The sequence below is a fragment of the Tamandua tetradactyla genome, chromosome 4, assembly GCF_023851605.1.
Source record: "Tamandua tetradactyla isolate mTamTet1 chromosome 4, mTamTet1.pri, whole genome shotgun sequence".
In the NCBI taxonomy this organism is placed as follows: domain Eukaryota; kingdom Metazoa; phylum Chordata; class Mammalia; order Pilosa; family Myrmecophagidae; genus Tamandua; species Tamandua tetradactyla.
In genome coordinates, this window is record NC_135330.1 from 106,849,822 (window position 1) to 106,866,833 (window position 17,012).

General features: G+C 41.4%; 1 protein-coding gene and 1 long non-coding RNA gene across 3 annotated transcripts in view; one reads left to right on the forward strand and one right to left on the reverse strand.

Annotated features, from left to right (window-relative positions):
• The window catches only part of RNASEH2B (ribonuclease H2 subunit B), a 64,673-nt gene extending 63,846 nt beyond the window's left edge, over window positions 1–827 (reverse strand). Inside the window, exon 1 of one of the 2 annotated variants that reach the window (XM_077158172.1) lies at window positions 516–827. In XM_077158172.1, the coding sequence (XP_077014287.1) occupies window positions 516–579 (64 nt within the window). In that variant the 5' untranslated portion in view covers window positions 580–827. The remainder of the gene's footprint in view (window positions 1–515) is intronic. The other variant, XM_077158171.1, reaches the window with a different exon arrangement.
• LOC143681277 (uncharacterized) overlaps window positions 375–17,012 on the forward strand; it is a 59,850-nt gene continuing 43,212 nt past the window's right edge. Inside the window, exon 1 of the long non-coding RNA XR_013174504.1 lies at window positions 375–466. This is a non-coding gene — a long non-coding RNA (uncharacterized LOC143681277). The remainder of the gene's footprint in view (window positions 467–17,012) is intronic.

The following is a 17,012-nucleotide window of genomic DNA, read 5'->3' on the forward strand; positions in this document are numbered from 1 at the left end:
GGGTCGCAACGGAGTGGCCCTGGCCCCAGTTCCCCGCACGCCCTGTATCGCTGGGTCCGGCGCAGGCAGCCTAGTGGTCACCGTTGCCCGAGTCGCTGAGAGCTCCCCCTTGTCCTAGCTGCCGCCACCTTCCTTTACGCCCCAAACTGATCTCACACCTCAGTTGTCCCTGGCCCGTCTTCGCAGGCAACTCCGGGCCTGTTGGATCTCAGGACCCGACACGGACCCGGGACGCCGGGCCAACTGCCGAGCGCGGTGGTGGGTACCCAGTTATCCCCCAAGGCAGCGCGCCCCGGGACCCCGAAGCCACCCAGCCCTCTGCAGGCCGGGCCCAGCCCTCCCGCCCACCGGTGCATAAGGAGCCCGCCTGAGACGCCAGCTTCTGGCTAGAGCAAGACGAGAAGTGCGTCCCCGAGGGAAGGCCGTGCCGCTCCCACGTGCCCAGGCCCGCCCGGAGCCCCGGCAGGTTTGCGGGGAAGAGGGGTTGGTGGGGAGGGCCGGGCGGCCGCGTTTACCTGGGAGCAGGAAGACGTACTGGCGCGCGCGCCCCGCGTCCCCGTATTCCCCGCCCGCCGCCATGCCGCGCGCTGCTCCCGGGGCCCTGGGCTCGCGGGCCGGGGCTCGGGAGCCGCCAGTGGCGGGAGAACGGCCTACTGCGGACGCCGAGGGGGTGGCGCGCGCGGCCCGCGGCGTTCCGCTTCCGGAGCCAACCAGCCGCCGGGGCGCAGCCGGGCCTCCGCCTGGGTTTTGAATTTAGCGCCGGGCCCAGGCGACCGCGGCGACCATGGCGGCGGTGCGCGGGGCCTCCCCTTCCGCTCCCGGGACAGCGGTAGACGCCGAGGTGCGCGCCCTGAGGGCGCAGTGACGCGGCGACGCGGGTGCGGCGGGGGTGGGGTCGCGGCGGCCTGGCCTGGGGCGCCCCACTGGGCGGCCCTTTCCCCTCGCCTGGTGATCGGCGCGGGCGAGGTGTCCTCTCCCCCCACTCCACTCCCGCACCCTTGGGGCAGGGCACCCCGCGCGGGAGCCCCGGGCCTGGGCCCGACAGCCTGGAGCCAGCCCATGTTGGGACAGTAGCTGTCGCGTCCCAGTCGTGAAGGAACTCCTAGACGGGTGTTCGGATTTTTTCTGCGCTGGAATTAATGCCAGGCTGCGGTGTGCACCTGAACTTACAAAATATGGGAAGCGGGTCCTCCACTGGGACTTAGTTCCATCGGCTAAAAGAGGCGCGCAATTGAGATCTCAGAATATGAATCTGTTTGCTTTAGGGGAAGACTATTTGCCATGAATTAAACGGAAAAAAATTTAAAGCGGTTTCTAAAAAAGCTAAGGCCGTGATACTTAGATATTAAACGCACAAATAAAATTTTAATTGAAAAGGTAAGGATTGGTACGTGGTTCAAAAAAAAAAAAGGGAAAGAAAATTATTTCTTTGATACTTCACAGAAAAGTATATTTTTCTCTTACTCCAGATCCGTAATACCCCTCCCCAGAGGCAGTTCTTGTTAGTAGTTCTTGATTATTCTCCCAGTTTTTCCGTGTCAACTCAAGCTCCGGGTGGTTTGATTTTTGCATAAAATGAAAGAGAAACATCCACAATTCATGCATTTTGCTTTTTTGTTGTTTGTTTAATTCTGAAGATGGTTAAATTTGTCAGATCCATCTCAGCCATCGGAACAGATTTTTAACTTCAATACTGTTTGCAGTGGGGTTGAGACAGATGCAGCTGAAGTTGAGTGTAGGACATCCCTGGTGCAGAGGGAGTCTTCCTGGCTGCGGGGTGAGGGGTGGGGCAGATATTACCTTGACCCCTCACCCCCCAAATTAAACTATTACCTTGACCCCTCACCCCCCAAATTAAACTATTACCTTGACCCCTCACCCCCCAAATTAAACTATCTGAAAAGCCGTGGTATAGGCTGAATTGAAAGGCACAACATCACCAGAACGGACAACAACCCTTCCTCATGCCCTGGCTCTCCGGAGCTGGTTTCGTTTTTTTCTCTGATCCTTTCCAGCCTGTGGCTGTATGAATATGTTCTTTTATGTGAATGTTTTCACAGTGGAAAGACAATTTAGCCTGCTTTGTCTTTCACTGTCATAAACATTTTTCCCATTGTATTCAGAAAAATCACCGCTAATGGATGTGCTATGTCGTACTGGTTATGTACCACGGTTATTGCAGATGTTTATTATAAATAAAGCTTGAATGTATATTATGTATGGACATACATATTAAAGCATTCAAAGCTATAGGCAAGATGTACATGTAGCCATGTGGATGCTTTCTATTGAGAGAGAAAAAAGATTTTTAGCAGATGACCACATAGGTAAAGTAGAAACACATACATAGAGCACTACATATTTTCCCAGGATATGTGCATAGTTAAGGCCATGTCTCAAATACATAGAAAATGTGTGTCTTTAAAATGCAGGGAGTGTGGGTAAGGCTGAAGGGTGGGGTTAAGACAATAAAGAGGGGTCAGGACCCCCAGGGACACCTCACTATGGTATGAAATGAGACTCTCATAATCAGTATGAAATGAGACTCTCATTCACTATGAATGAGAGTCGATCCAAAGACACAGATTTTTTTTTTTAAGTGGTGCAGCAAACATCCATACAACTTTCTTTTGTCCCATTTTTTTGTTTTTCAATCTACTCAATTTAACATTTGTTCTGCCTATTATGCATTCATTTTTATTCCATATGTTTTTCTCGTCTGTCCATACCATAGATAAAAGGAGCATCAGACACAAGGTTTTCACAATCACACAGTCACATTGCGAAAACTGTATCTTTATATAGTCATCTTCAAGAAGCGTGGCTACTGGAACACAGCTCTATGGTTTCAGGCACTTCCCTCCAGCTACTCTACTATACTTATACTAAAAAGGGGATATCTATATATTGCTTAAGAATAACCTCTAGGATAACCTCTCGACCTGTTTGAAATCTCTCAGCCACTGGCACTTTATTTTGTCTAATTTCTCTCTTCCCCCTTTCAGTCAAGAAGGTTTTCTCAATCCCTTGATGCTGAGTCCCAGCTCTTTCTAGGATTTCTGTCCCATGTTGGCAGGGAGGTTTACACCTCTGGGAGTCATGTCCCACATAGAAAGGGGGAAGGTGGTGAGTTTGCTTGCTCTGTTGGCTGAGAGAGAGATGTTTTGTTTTTTAATGACTTAATATCTTCTTTTTTTAAAACATTTTTTATTGTGAAATATATATACAAAAAAGCAATAAATTTCAAGGTACAATTTAACAAGTAGTTATAGAACAGATTTCAGAGCCTGGTGTAGGTAATAGTTCCACGAGTTCAAGTTTGTCCTTCTAGCTTCTCCAAGATACTGGAGACTTAAAAAGAAATAGCAATATAATGATTCAGCAATCATATTCATTTGTTAATTCCTATTTTCTCTGGTTTAACTCCTCCTTCTCCTGTGATCCTTCTCCCAGTCTTTAGGGGTATTTGGGCTATGCCCATTCTAACTTTTTCATGTTGAAGGAGGGTGTCCACGATGTGGAATGGGGGGATGGAATTAGTTGGTGTTCTTAGAGAGGCTGGTCCCTCTGGGTTGCAGGACTTATCTGACCTCAGAACCCATCTGGAGGTTGTAGGCTTCTGGAAAGTAATCTTTTAGCATGTGAAACTTTTGTAGAATCTCAGATAAAGCCCTAGGTGTTCTTTAGGGTTAACAGGAATGGTCTTGTTTGGGGTTTGGCAAAATGTAGCAATTAGCAACATCTAACTGAAGTTTGTGTAAGAGTAGCCTCTAGAATAGTTAAGTATCTTCTTGAAAGGGGGTGCAGTGGTGGTGTGGAAATTGATGCTAGGTCCCTCTGTCCTCTAGTTCAAGTCCAAGGTGCTAAGCTTTAAATACCTGGCCACAGCTGCCAAGGCCTTCTTCACGCACACCCCGCCCACAGCCATAAGAGCTGCCTGCATCCAACACTTGGCATTGCGTCCCCCATGCCTGGTGCTCTGAGCACTCTACTTGCCTCCCTGTTCTGGCACTACCTTCTGGACAACTGTCCCTCACCCATCAGTACCCCTCTAGCACCCTCCCCTAGGAATGAGTAATTGCCCTGCAGGCTCTACCACCAGGCCCTCGTCCCTTGAGATAAGGACACCACTTAATCATTCATCCCTTTATCCTCAGAAAATAAAATTGGCTCATACTAGTGCTAGCACTCAACTTGGATTATCTCTTTCCATCCCCCATCAGCCCTGTGGGGAAATATTAGTATGATCACCCACATTTTTACTGAGAAAGAGTGTAAAGTTGATAAATAATCAAGTAATCGCTCAACAGAGCACAATTAGCGAATGGCAGGGGATTCCAGAGACTGGCTCTTAGTCAGCCCCCCTCCTCAGTGACCCAGTGCCTGGGACAAAACTGTCTGGGCCCAGAGCAGGTGCTCAGTAAATATTTCTTGAGTAAATGTTTATGCAGATAGATAGGTGGTCATGGTAATAGTCAAGGACATATGTTATTAACTAGTTTTAAAAACAAGAACAAATCAATTATGTCCAGTATATCCTAAAATGTTCCATAAAATCATTTTTATTTATGCGAAAGAGACAAGCAGGTCACTCTCCAGAAAATGAGACAGTAGCAGCAACCTGAGTACCTCTGAGTAGAGAATCATAGAGACTTTTCTAAATGCTGGGAGCAATGAGATGTTCATTTTCAAACAAAAAGAAAAACGAAGCAAAAACCCAGAACTGGGGGCTGGAGGGGAAGGATGGGTTCAGAGCCAAATGACCTTCAGCAATGTTTTAGCCCTGGCCTCAGTAGCCCTGGCCTCAGCAGAGAGAGCTCGCACTAAGAGCAGTGGAGAAATTATTTTTTCTCTTATGGATTATTAAAAACTTATGAGAGGATGAGCCACGGTGCCTCAGCAGGCAGAGTTCTCACCTGCCATTCTGGAGACCTGGGTTTGATTACTGGTGCCTGCCCATGAAAAATAGAAAAACAACAACTTATGAGAATGCTTCTTTTAAATGAAAATGAAAATCCAGTGTTTATCACCACTTTTATTAGAAGAAAAGGCTATTGCCTTGCTTTTTTCTGGTTGCTAAATGCGCATCTATTGATGACAATAGAGAAGGCCACAAGGTCTTCAAGCATGAAGCAGGGAGAAGAAAAGGGTCAGTTCTCAAAAGGGTCAGCTGTTTGCAAGGGGATTCTGGTGGTCTGAAGCTGTTATGTACCCCAGAAAAGGCCATGATCTTTTAATCCATTCCTGTGGGTGCAGACGTATTGTGGGTGGGAACTTTTGATTAGGTTATTTCAGTTGAGAAGTTGTCCCAAGTGGGTTTTAATCCTTTTACTGGAGTCCCTTAAAAATGATGAAGCCCAGAGATCTCAAAGAAGCTCATAGAGAAATACCCAGAGAAGTTTAAAGAAATAGCCACTGACAGAAGAGCCAGAAGCTGAAGCAAGGAAACCCAGAAGAGAAGGACCAGCAGACATCACCATGTGCCTTCCGTGTGACAGAGAAGGCACTGGTAACTTGTCTTCAGAGAAGGTATCATCCTGTTGATGTCGTAATTTGACATTCTTACGACCTTAGAATGGAAATTTGTTAGCTAAAAAACCCTCATTGTTAAAAGCCAGTCTATTTCTGGTATATTGTATTCCAGCAGCTTTAGCAAACTGAAGCAGGGTTTCCGAGGAGGAAGACTGAATCAACTTTTCTGGGAAAATATTCCCTTTCTGTTCACTGTCTTATCCACACCAACCTAATGTTGAATTGTCCTCATGGTAAAAGGGGCAGTGTGACTCATATGTACATACTGACAATGAGATCTGCCAATGATAGAGTAAGAATGAAGTTACTGGAAGAAATAAAAAGAAGAGCCCCTGATATTCAGAGGCAGGCTGGCGCTCACAGTGAGTCCATATTATTCCCCCATTAGACATAAACAGCCTCACAGTACCCCAACCCTGGACAAGGCTATTCAGAGACCATGAAAAATGAGGCAGAGCAAGGCCGCATCATAGGGCTGCCTAAGCAGAGACAAAAACAAGGTCACTGTGCCACCCACAAAACACCTCCCCTCTTAGCCGAAATGTGTGACAGCTACTTCTTATCAATTATGGCTTAATGTCATTCTAATCTCCCCTCTCTACAACTAAGACCCATTGAGACAGCCTGTGATAGAGCCACTCCCACTTTCCAACAGCACTCAACAGAAAGTGAATCCTTGCACCCTTAGATCCAGATCACCAAATTGCAAATCCTACAATAGCTTCCAAGACCCTCTTACTGAGACACCCCATAGTTCCCTTTGGTGTGTGTTCTCTCTCACTGCTACAAGGACTCAACGTGTTCAAATGTAGGGGTGTTCCTGCTGGTCTTTAGCTAGAGAGTATGACACAATGTTTACACATTTCTGTGTGTGTGTTTGTATACACAGTTATACATATATTTATATAACATCAAGGTCGCCAGAAAATCCAGGCATTTCGAGCTCCAAAATATGCTTTTATGTCTGAACTGTCTGTGGAGATTGACTACCATGATCAAATAAGTCAGATAATCAAGTAATTGCACATTTTACTGCATATCTCCCTAAGCGATCATCATTAATTCTCATAATCTTAATAACTTGGTGTCCTAATTCTTCTCACTTAATTTGCTTTTATGTATGCTATTAATACATTTTATAATGCAATGCATTTGAGATGTGGGTTGTTTTTTTTTTTAGCTATGCATTTCCTAAATGGTTAATAAACACCCCAATGTGGCTATTTTTCATTTAAATATCTTGTTTTCAAAAGCAGAATACAAGCTTGTCTGGGGTACATGATCATAGGTAAAATGACTAATAAAAATAAAACTTTGATGACTAAAATCTAACCGTATCCTTGAATTGCTTCTTTCTACTTTAATATGTTTTCTAAAATTGTTCAGTTAATATTTTTAATTTGAGAATGAAAATTATCATCTGAAAACAAACTACAAATGCTGACTATAGCTAATGTATTGCCAAAGATTAACAAATTTTTCTCTTAATATGTGAGTTTAAGCACAGTGGTTTACTCATCAGCAAAAATAAGTGATATTGATGATGTATTTAAAGAGAAGTTGTTGTATATTCTACAGAATAGTCCATTTCATGTTGACTTTCATAATTATGTCAATCATGCAAGAGTAATATTCTTGAAAAAGTAGTCAAGTTCAGCATTTTATTAAATTTTCCAAATTATTTGAGTATCTAATTAAACTAATAAAAGTATTGTCCTTTAAAAGAGGTTATAATTTCTCTATTTTTAGCATATAAACAAAACATAATCTTTTTAAAAATCTTTTTATCAAAACTTTTAGACAGAGTAAATGAGTTTGTGTTTTTCTTATGAAGGTCATAACAGTGACGACGAATTTGCAATAAAGCATGCATCCCTCATCCTGGAATTGGGAAGCAACCAAAGAAAATAATTTAATATTAATTCTAAATGTGAAAGGATTGCCTTCAACTTAAAGTTGACAATGTTTGCTCCATCGCTTTGGCAATAATTGACTAAAAAGTGACAAGCCTCTAAAGAAACAGACTCTTTATTTTCTTCCTTATGGGTGGGGACAGTCCAGACCTGTTTCCATTTATTTAAAATGTGGTTTAAGATGTTAAAAATTAAGTTTAAGCAAGAGAAGATGCAACACATCTGGCTTTGATTTAAACACTGTGATAGAATGGAGCTTTACAATTGAATTTATGTTCAAATTGCTCCGTCTATAAATACGAACTGGGGGGAAGGAGGCACAAATTTGGGGGCAAAAGAAAAAATGAATATTGCTTTTAGTTTCTCACATAATTCTATGCAGTATGGTCAATAAATAAGCTCAGGTTGAAGCATGATTAAAAGGGGCAGCAGACACTGTAGGCTCCCTTGCTGAGGTTTTGCAGGTTGGTTCTGGCTGTACTATTTTTGTGGTGTCCATCTATCTCTTTGGAGTCAATGTTTAGTTATTTCTAACATCATATGTGTCTTCCGTGACCCAATTTACAAATGACATCTCTACAGCAACTACATACAACTCAAAAGTGATTTTGCTACCATTTCTTCCAGAAATGATTAACTTAATAAAAATCTAATTGAAAAAGAAAAAAACAGAAAGTATGTCCTACATACACCTTATAACAATATCTCTTTGAATGTTATTGTTTTGGAATAAGCACACACAGTCATTTTGACTTTATAATTCTTTTGGAAAATTTGAGGCAGGAACTAAAGGAAATATACCAAGAATTTAACCCTCCAGTGCAGTGACAGAGCCAACATTGCAGATCTTTACTCACTAAACTGGATGGCTCCAGAAAAAAATTCAGGGACCCTCGCATTTATCCTGTTACTCTTCTCCTTGAGTTGTATGTAGTAAACCAACCAACTACATGATTTATTTTCTTACCTCCTTTACTGTTTCATTTTCCATGTTGGATAAATGTGTAAGTTCAGCAGAGGCACATGTTTTGATGATTTAGCCTAGATTAGCTGTCTGAAGACCATAAATCATTACCAGGGGCTCATTTTTTAACTTGTTCTACACTCCTTTGGGATGGATTCCTGGAAGTTACTGGAAGCTCTTATTTTGAGCCAGATGAGGAATGGGCCTTATAAGAAGAAAATATAAAATAGAATGGCTGCTTCAAAGAAAAGTTAGACATTTTTGATAAAGAACAGGAAATAAACTAAGAATACAATAACAACCTCCAAGTAAAGTTCTATTTGTTGTCCTCTCTTTCTCTTCCCCTCTCTCTCTCTCTCTCTCTCTGTTGCTCTCTCTCTCTCTCCCTCTCTCTCTCTCTCTCCTCTCTATTAATCTGGACCAACCAGAATTTATTTAACAAGTATTCATTGATAACTATACTGTGGGAGGCACCGTCCTGGTTGCTTGGCATATATCAGTAAATAAAACTCACCAAGAAATCCACTATCCTGGAGTTTACATCTAGGAGAGGGAGATATACAAACAACATATGTAATAAATTATATAGTATATTGAGATATGTATATATATGTGATATATGCAGCAAGGAAAGAGGGTTCATGAGTACAAGCAAGGTTGCACTTTAAATAAAGTAATCAGAGTCAGTCTCAGTAAGAAGGTAACATTTGTAGACTCGAAGGAAGAAAGGAGCCATGCGGATATCTGAGGCAAGAGTCTTCTGGGCTGAGAATAGCCTGTGTGGAGGCCTGTGGCAGCCACCTGCATGGCATTTTCAAGGATAGCAAAGGTTTGAGTGGAGGGAACAAAGGGAAGAGAGCAGTGGGAGATGAGGTCAGAGAAATGGGGGGCCCTGCAGGACATAGGAAAGGTGAAATGGGATCTGCTGAAAGGTTGACTGAGGACAGATAAAAATAGAATGCATGAGAATGCAGCTTTGACCAACATGCAGCCAGGGGAAAAGGTAGAACATCCAAGAGTACTTACAACTAAAATCCTGAAAGCAGCCCAATGTTTCTCAAAATACTTTCACTATACTACACAGTCAGAAATATATTGTACAGTATGATCTAACAGCCACACATAAAAACACAGACGCATCAAAACAAAGCTTTCATGAGTCAATACTTAGATGCATTATGCTCAAGGTACTCTAATATTATTGGTACTTTACAGCCTATTTGATTTCTTTGATGCCAATATAATTCACTAAATTGAGTTCACAACCTAGTAATGGACTGTGATCTGCAGTTGAAAAAACATTGCTTTAAGCAATATGGTTATTTCAGCTACATCCTAACACATGGATGACATAATCAACATCATTGTCAACTCTGAGCATGTTTTGGTTAAAAACTGTACCAGGGTTAATGACATTAAAGAGGAGACACCATTAACCCATTAATCAAAATCCAATGTATATATAAGATATTCTGCTTTCACGACAGCTGTCATTATATAAAAACATTGTGTTGACTAAGTCTCCAGGAAATGTAAAACATGTGAAATTCAGGTGCGTCATCTCTGACAGACAGCCAATATTTATGGTAGCTAGCTAAAGAGATTTTACTTCAAATAAACAAATGTATAATTTTTACATAAAAGTATAGATGTGATCCTAATTAGTAAATTTGCCGATAGATTTGTGTCCATTATCTCCAGATCATTCATTTGATATATTTGTTTTTAGAAAACAGTGCAAATTTTGTAACTATATCTCAAAAATTTTTGAGAATTTCCCAGAGCTCCTTGGACTTAAGGGTATAAAAGCATTGGGTCTTTTCTGAACTTTTGTTAAATTGCCAATTCAAAACTCAGCATTTGTTTTTCAACCAGATTATAGTTTTGAAAGATTTCTTTTTCTCTGCAAAAAGTTCTCTGATTTACCATTGGAGAGGTGAAAGCTTTATAGTACACTGGACTTTTCTTCTATAATCAATTCACTGCACTTCAGAGTGTCCGGTTTTTCTTGAACGTCATCATTCCCTGAAACTTTCTGAAAAATGGGAGATGCTCAATAACTGTGCCAAGGTAGTCAGTGGTCACATAATGCTTTCAGGTCTTGAAATGTAGACAGCATGACGTGAAACTGAATTTTACATTTTTATTAATTTTAATTTATTTAAATGTAGACAGCTATGCCTTGTCCAACCCCGAGGTCTTGACACAAATTGCTTCCTTTGCCAGCCAAGGTCTTCTACCCCCAGCTGATTCTCCTCCCATGCTTTCCTTTCTCCTGGCCAACTTTTACTCATTTTTTAGGCCTCCTTATTGTTATTCTTATTGTTCACTTATTCATTCATTCATGAAATATTTGTTGAGTTCCAGCTAGTAGCCGGGACTGTGTGAGGACCTAGAGAATGACAGCCAAGAAACCAGGGCTAAATAGAAAGGCTCCCTGTCCTTGTGGAATTTACAGTGCAGTTGGGATAATAGATGTTTCCTTAGTGAACAAACAAAATAATAATAAATTGTGATAAGCATGTTGAAACAGGCTCTGAGACAGACCAGAGAATACTGGAATATGGTGAGAGGGTTTTCAGAGGATGTCCCATTTTCACTGAGACCCTGAAGGAAAGGAAGGTACCTGTATGTCAGAAAAAGCTTGATAAATTCCTGCTAATGAGTGACTATGTGAATTATTTCAAGTCTAAAAATAGCATAATTGCTGTAGAATAATTATCATAAGAGGAAAAAATTGTTGGTGATTCTTAATTATCATTTACTTTGGCCTACAAAGATTGTTTTACCCAAAGGTTTTGGACCCCTACAAATCATCATTTCTCAAGAATCAAGAATTTGTTCTGATTCTATTAAGTCTAAGCATGTCTCAATGAAGTAACTATTCCTTGTCTCCCATTTCCAATACCCAAGTTCCTACTAGTTATTCAATTAACCACTAAATTGGGTCTAACTGAGGGTATTCCTTCCATTTGTACCCCGAATGCCCTCTTATCTATTCAATATAAGCAGCGCTTCAGCTCAAATTGCCCTAAGTTCATACAGCAAGTCCCCATCCACACAAGCCCAAATAAATAGCATTTATACATATGATTAAAAAATTGAAAACAAAACAAATGTCTTTATGGACTAGAAATAGAGAGGAAACAAAAAGCGGTAAGCTGGAACTGCAGGTTAATTAGGCTCTTGGTCCAGAAGCAGGAAGAGGCAACTTAGAGTTCAGCTCCAGCAGGTACCTGGATTATGAATATACTCTGAGAGATGAGGATCAGGTCAGACTCACTATTTCAAACCAGTAAGTGAGGTAGATATGAAAAGAGAGATGATGGGAAGAGGGAAGGTGCAGACACAGCCTTGTCTATGCTAAGCCATCCACAACCAGGTGACTGGGCCTTGGACACCTCCAAGAATCCTAGGAGGGAGCCCTGATCTGCCAATATAAGGCTTGGCTCTGAGTTGGGGTTGGGTGGGTGTCATGGTCAGGTTCATTTGTCAACTTGGCCAGGTGGTGGTACCCGTTTGTCTGGTTGGGCAAGTGCTGGCCTGTCTGTTGCTATGAGGATGTTTCATAGAATTAAATCATGACCACATTGGCTGCAGCCACCATCCACAGCTGATTCCATTTGTAATCAGCCAAGGGGCGTGTCTTCTGCAATGAGTGATGTTTAATCTCACCAATGGAAGACTTTTAAGGAGGATTCAGAAGAGATGGTCTCTCTTCCTGCTTCAGCCAGTAAGACCGTCCTATGGAGTTCGTCCAAACCCTCCATTGGCATTGTCAGGTTCACAGCCTGCCCTACGGATTTTGGACTCTAGTTCCCACAGTTATATGAGACACTTTTATAAATTTTATATTTGTGGTTATTTCCTGTTGATTCTGTTTCTCAAGAGAGCCCTAACTAATACAGTGGATGTTTTAGTTTGCTAAAACTGACAAAATGCAATAGACCAAAAATGGGTTATCTTTAACAGTAGGGATGTATTAACTTATAAGTTTAAAGTTCTGAGGCTGAGAAAATGTCCAAATTAAGGCATCAATAGGATGATACCTTCTTCCTAAAGAAAGGCTGCTGGTGATACAGGTCTCCTCTGTCACATGGAAAGGCACATGGGAGCATCTGCTGGTCCTTTTATCCAGGGTTTTGTTGCTTTCCGCTTCTGGCAGCTCTGTCTGTGGCTTTCTTTCTGAGCTTCTGTATGTTTCTCTCTTAGCTTCTACGTTCTTTCTCTCTCTGTCTCACTCAGTTTCTTTCTATTGCATCTATAAAGGACTCTGGTAAGAGGATTAAAATCCATCCTAAATAAGGCAGCTCACATCTTGAGTTAAAAGCCTACTCACCAAGAGATCCTTCTGACAATGGTCCACAACCATAGGAATAGATAAAGAACATGATTTTCTGGGGTACATACAGGCTTAAACCATCACAGTGGAGGCAATGACAGAATTGTTAGATGAAAGGGTAGGAGTGGGGCCAGGTATCAGGGTGGGAGGACAAACAACAAATCTCCCACTCAAGATAACTTACAATTCTAAAGTACATGAGGAGGAGGAGAGTTACTGTACAAAATATAGCCCATAAAATCTACAAGAGAAACATGAATTCTCTCAAAGTGATATGAAAATAATAGGGCAACCTGAAAGTGACTTCAAAATTAGTGCTTCCAAGCCCCAGAGAGATGAGAAATAACCTCATAAGGAACAATAAGAAATTATGAAATAACAACCAGCAGAAATAAAATGAGAACAAAGGTATATAACAAAACATATTCAGTTAGTTTCCTCTGAATGAAAAATATAGTCATTGAAATAAACATGCATTAAACAGAATATATTCTAGACTGTACACAGATAAATAAAATGGTGAATTGGAAGATAGCAATGAGGGTCTTAGAAAGCAGCACAGATAAAGAGGAAGAAATATGAAAAACCAGGTCCTAAATATGGTGGTGTTAGGCTGAGGGGCTCCAGTAAGAGTTCAGATGAAGGGAATGGTAGAGAAGTGCTAACTGGGGAAAGGTTGCCTGAATATTTTCAGAAATCATTGAGGTACATGAGTCCTGGTTGAAAAGTGCATGCTGTTTTGTCCCCACCTCCTGACTCCCCCCAGCTCCTAAACCGTTGAATATACCCACTGAAATTCATAATCCATTGTCCCCCAAATCCCCTGTATTCTCCATCTCTTCTCAGAATGTGATCTTTTTCTTCTTAATGTAAAGCATTTCTCGATCGCCCTGAGGACAATGCACTCCTTGAAGTCCTCCCCAGTTTTCCTTCTCATATTCTTCATACCACTTGGCTTTAAGAAAGGATAAGTGTACTTCTTGCCCCTAGTCATTTCAAGACCATCCTTAGCCCCTCCTCCCTATAGTATGGGTTTTGTATCATCAGATTTTAACACCCACTCTCCCTCCTTCTACCAGCCCATGGGTCACCACTGCCACCATCATCTTCACTCCTCAAGGACTTTAGCTTCCAGTTCAAGATCTCAATTTCTAGACAATTTCATAAGTCTTAGAGATGTCAGTCTCCTTATATGCGACCCTTTTAAGGTGTGGGCCTCTCTATTCTTTTTATTCATCTCCTGTAATCTCAGCTGCTCACTTCCATTGTCATGACATACACTTTGCCATTATCAACTAAAACACTTCTAGGCACTCAATTTCAAATTTCCCCTTCTCTTACCAAATACCCTATTTTCCATTTTACTCCCTCTAGAACCCAAATCCCATTGCCCCATCCTATCCAATTTAAATTCCATTAAAATGATTTCCTTGTATATGCCGCAGATTTCTTACCCTCTCTCTCTCTCTGTTATAAATGCCAGCTCCACTTATCTAATTCTCTTCACCTGGCCCTTGTCTGCATCCATATAGTGGAACATGACTGGCTGGAGCGGAAACAGAGCTGCACTGCTTGATTTCCTTTATACTCCTAGAGGACCCTGGACGATGATCAGTCATCCTTCTATATCTCCCACGTCTAGTCACACTTTTGTCCTCTTAGATAACTACTCCATATCTTCTCTTCTTCCTTCAATCCTCCACACCTCCTCCCCAATCTCATTCTCATTTGATGATTCTGCTTCCTGCTGGGCTGGGGAAAAAAACTGAGGCCCTAAGACGAAAACTTTCATATCTTCCCATCACTACATCTACCCACCTACCAGCACCACTGCCTTCCCCCCTGTTATTTAAAAGAACTCTCTGCATACCTCTCTAAGGCCAACCTCTCCATTTGTCAACTGGAAAAAATTGGGATTTAGACTGGAAGCAAGTTTCTTGAACTTGATAACTGCACTTAAGGTGGCTACATAAGTAAATATCCTTGTTCTCAGGAAATGTACATGGAAGTATTATGTGTTCAAGAAGTTTGAAGTACACACAACTTGCTCTCAAATGTTCAGAAAATGGATAAAAGTAGTTAGGTAGATGTATAAGTTTGTTAAAGCTTCTGGAATGTAACATACCAGAAATGGAATAGCTTTTATAAAGGAAATTTATTACAAGTTTACAGTCCTAAGGTCATTAAAATGTCCACATGAAGGTATCCAGAGAAAGACACCTTAACTCAAGAAACGCCAATGGGTCCAGAACACCTCTTCAGCTGGTGTTCTAGTTTGTTTGCTAAAGCTGCCAGAATGCAATATACCAGAACTGGAATGGCTTTTAAAAAGGGAAATTTATTAAGTTGCTAGTTTATAGTTCTAAGGCCATGAAAATGTCTGAATTAAACAAGGCTATAAAAATGTCTAATCTAAGGCATCCAGGTAAAGATACCTTGGTTCAAGATCAATGACAGTTCAGGGCTTCTCTCTCAGCTGGAAAGGCACATGGTGAAATCTGCTCGCTTTCTCTTCAGTGGCTTTCCCAGGGCTCCATATGCTCTATCGGCTCTGTCGATTCTGGTAGCTCTCATGGCTCTGTAGCTTTTTCTAAAATGGTTCCCTCTTAAAGGGCTCCAGTAAGCAACCCCACCTTGAAAGGGTGGAGACACACCTCCATGGAAACCATCTAACCAAAAGTTACCACCCATGGTTGGGTGGGTCATATCTCCATGGAAACAATCAAAAAGAGTTCCCCATCAATATTGAATTTTTTTCAATATTTTTTTTGAATGTTGACTTTTCTAGGGTATATAACAGATTCAGACTGGCACAGCTGGGAAGGCATGTGGCTAATGTCTGCTGGTCCTCTGGCTCCTAGATTTCAGAGAGCTTCCCTGGGGGCATGTTCTTTCTGCATCTCCACACATCTGGGTCTTATGTTGGCTCTGTCAGCTCTATCTGGTCTTTCCAAAATGGTTCCATCTTAAAGGACTTCAGTGGGCTATTAAGACCCACTTTGAATGGGTGGAGATACATCTTCATGGAAAAAACTTAATCAAAAAGATCCCCCAGCCCCCACCAGCAATTTTGAATCAGGACTAAAGAACATGGCTTTTCTGGGGTACATAACAGTTTCAAACTGACACAGTAGATATGTAGATAGATGATAGATAGATCAATATGGTAAATGTCACAAAATGTTAAAATTGGTAGATCTGGGTATTTGGGAAGATAGGGGTATGTTGGCGTTCTCTACATGGGATCTTGTTTTAGTTTCCGAAGCTGCTCAAAATAGATATCATGAAATGGGAATTTATTTGATTACAGTTGAGAACATGAGAATGTCCAAATCAAGACATCATCAAGCTGATTATTTCTTTCCAAAGACCTGTTGCCAGTGATTCTTGCTTCCTCTGCCACACTGCAAGGCACATGCCAGCGTCTGCTAGTCTCTCCCTTCTGGGTTTCATGGATTGCAGCCTTTTGCTTCTGTGGCTTTCTTGCTCTCTCTGTCTGTATACATCTCATTTATAAAGGGCTCCAGTAAGTGGGTTAAGACCCACCCTGAATGAGGTGGGTCCCCTGAAGTAACTTTGTTAAAAGATCCTACTTACAATGGCTTTACACTCACAGGAAAGGATTAGCTTTAAGAACATGTTTTTTGGGGTACATATAGCTTTAAACCATCAGAGGTCAGCATTATTTTTGTAACTGTCCTGTGCATTTGGAAGTATTTCAAAATAAAAAGTTAAAAAGAGAGAAAAAAACCCAAAAGTATGTATGATTTAAAACATAAAGGAAGGATATGCTTTTAGCTTCAGGATAGTGGTTATTCCTTGAGAGGGAGAACAGCGGAAGGTACAAAGGGAACACCAACTGTATCTATACTATCTTACATTCTTAAGTAAAATATTTAAAGCAAATGTGATGAACTTTATCTGTACTTCCTGTACGTTTGAAAATTTAAAGAGCTTGCCTCATTATAATCATTACTGCAGATGGCCATTTATTTTAAAATGGAGACCATATATAAAACATACCACCACATCCTTAACTGGTAAAGAAAACTAGTGGGTAAAATAAAAAGCAGTTATGTGGTGTGGACATGGTTTTCAGCAAAGAAAGTCCTGGTCCCTGTTTCTACTTAGGGTTTTGATAAAGGGAACAGACTTGAGTTGTAGCCAAAGAGATTTAGATTAGATATTAGAAATAACTTCATATCTTAGAAAGACTTTCAAGGCTGCCTGTGGATTTTGAGAACAAGAACTTTGCTGAGAC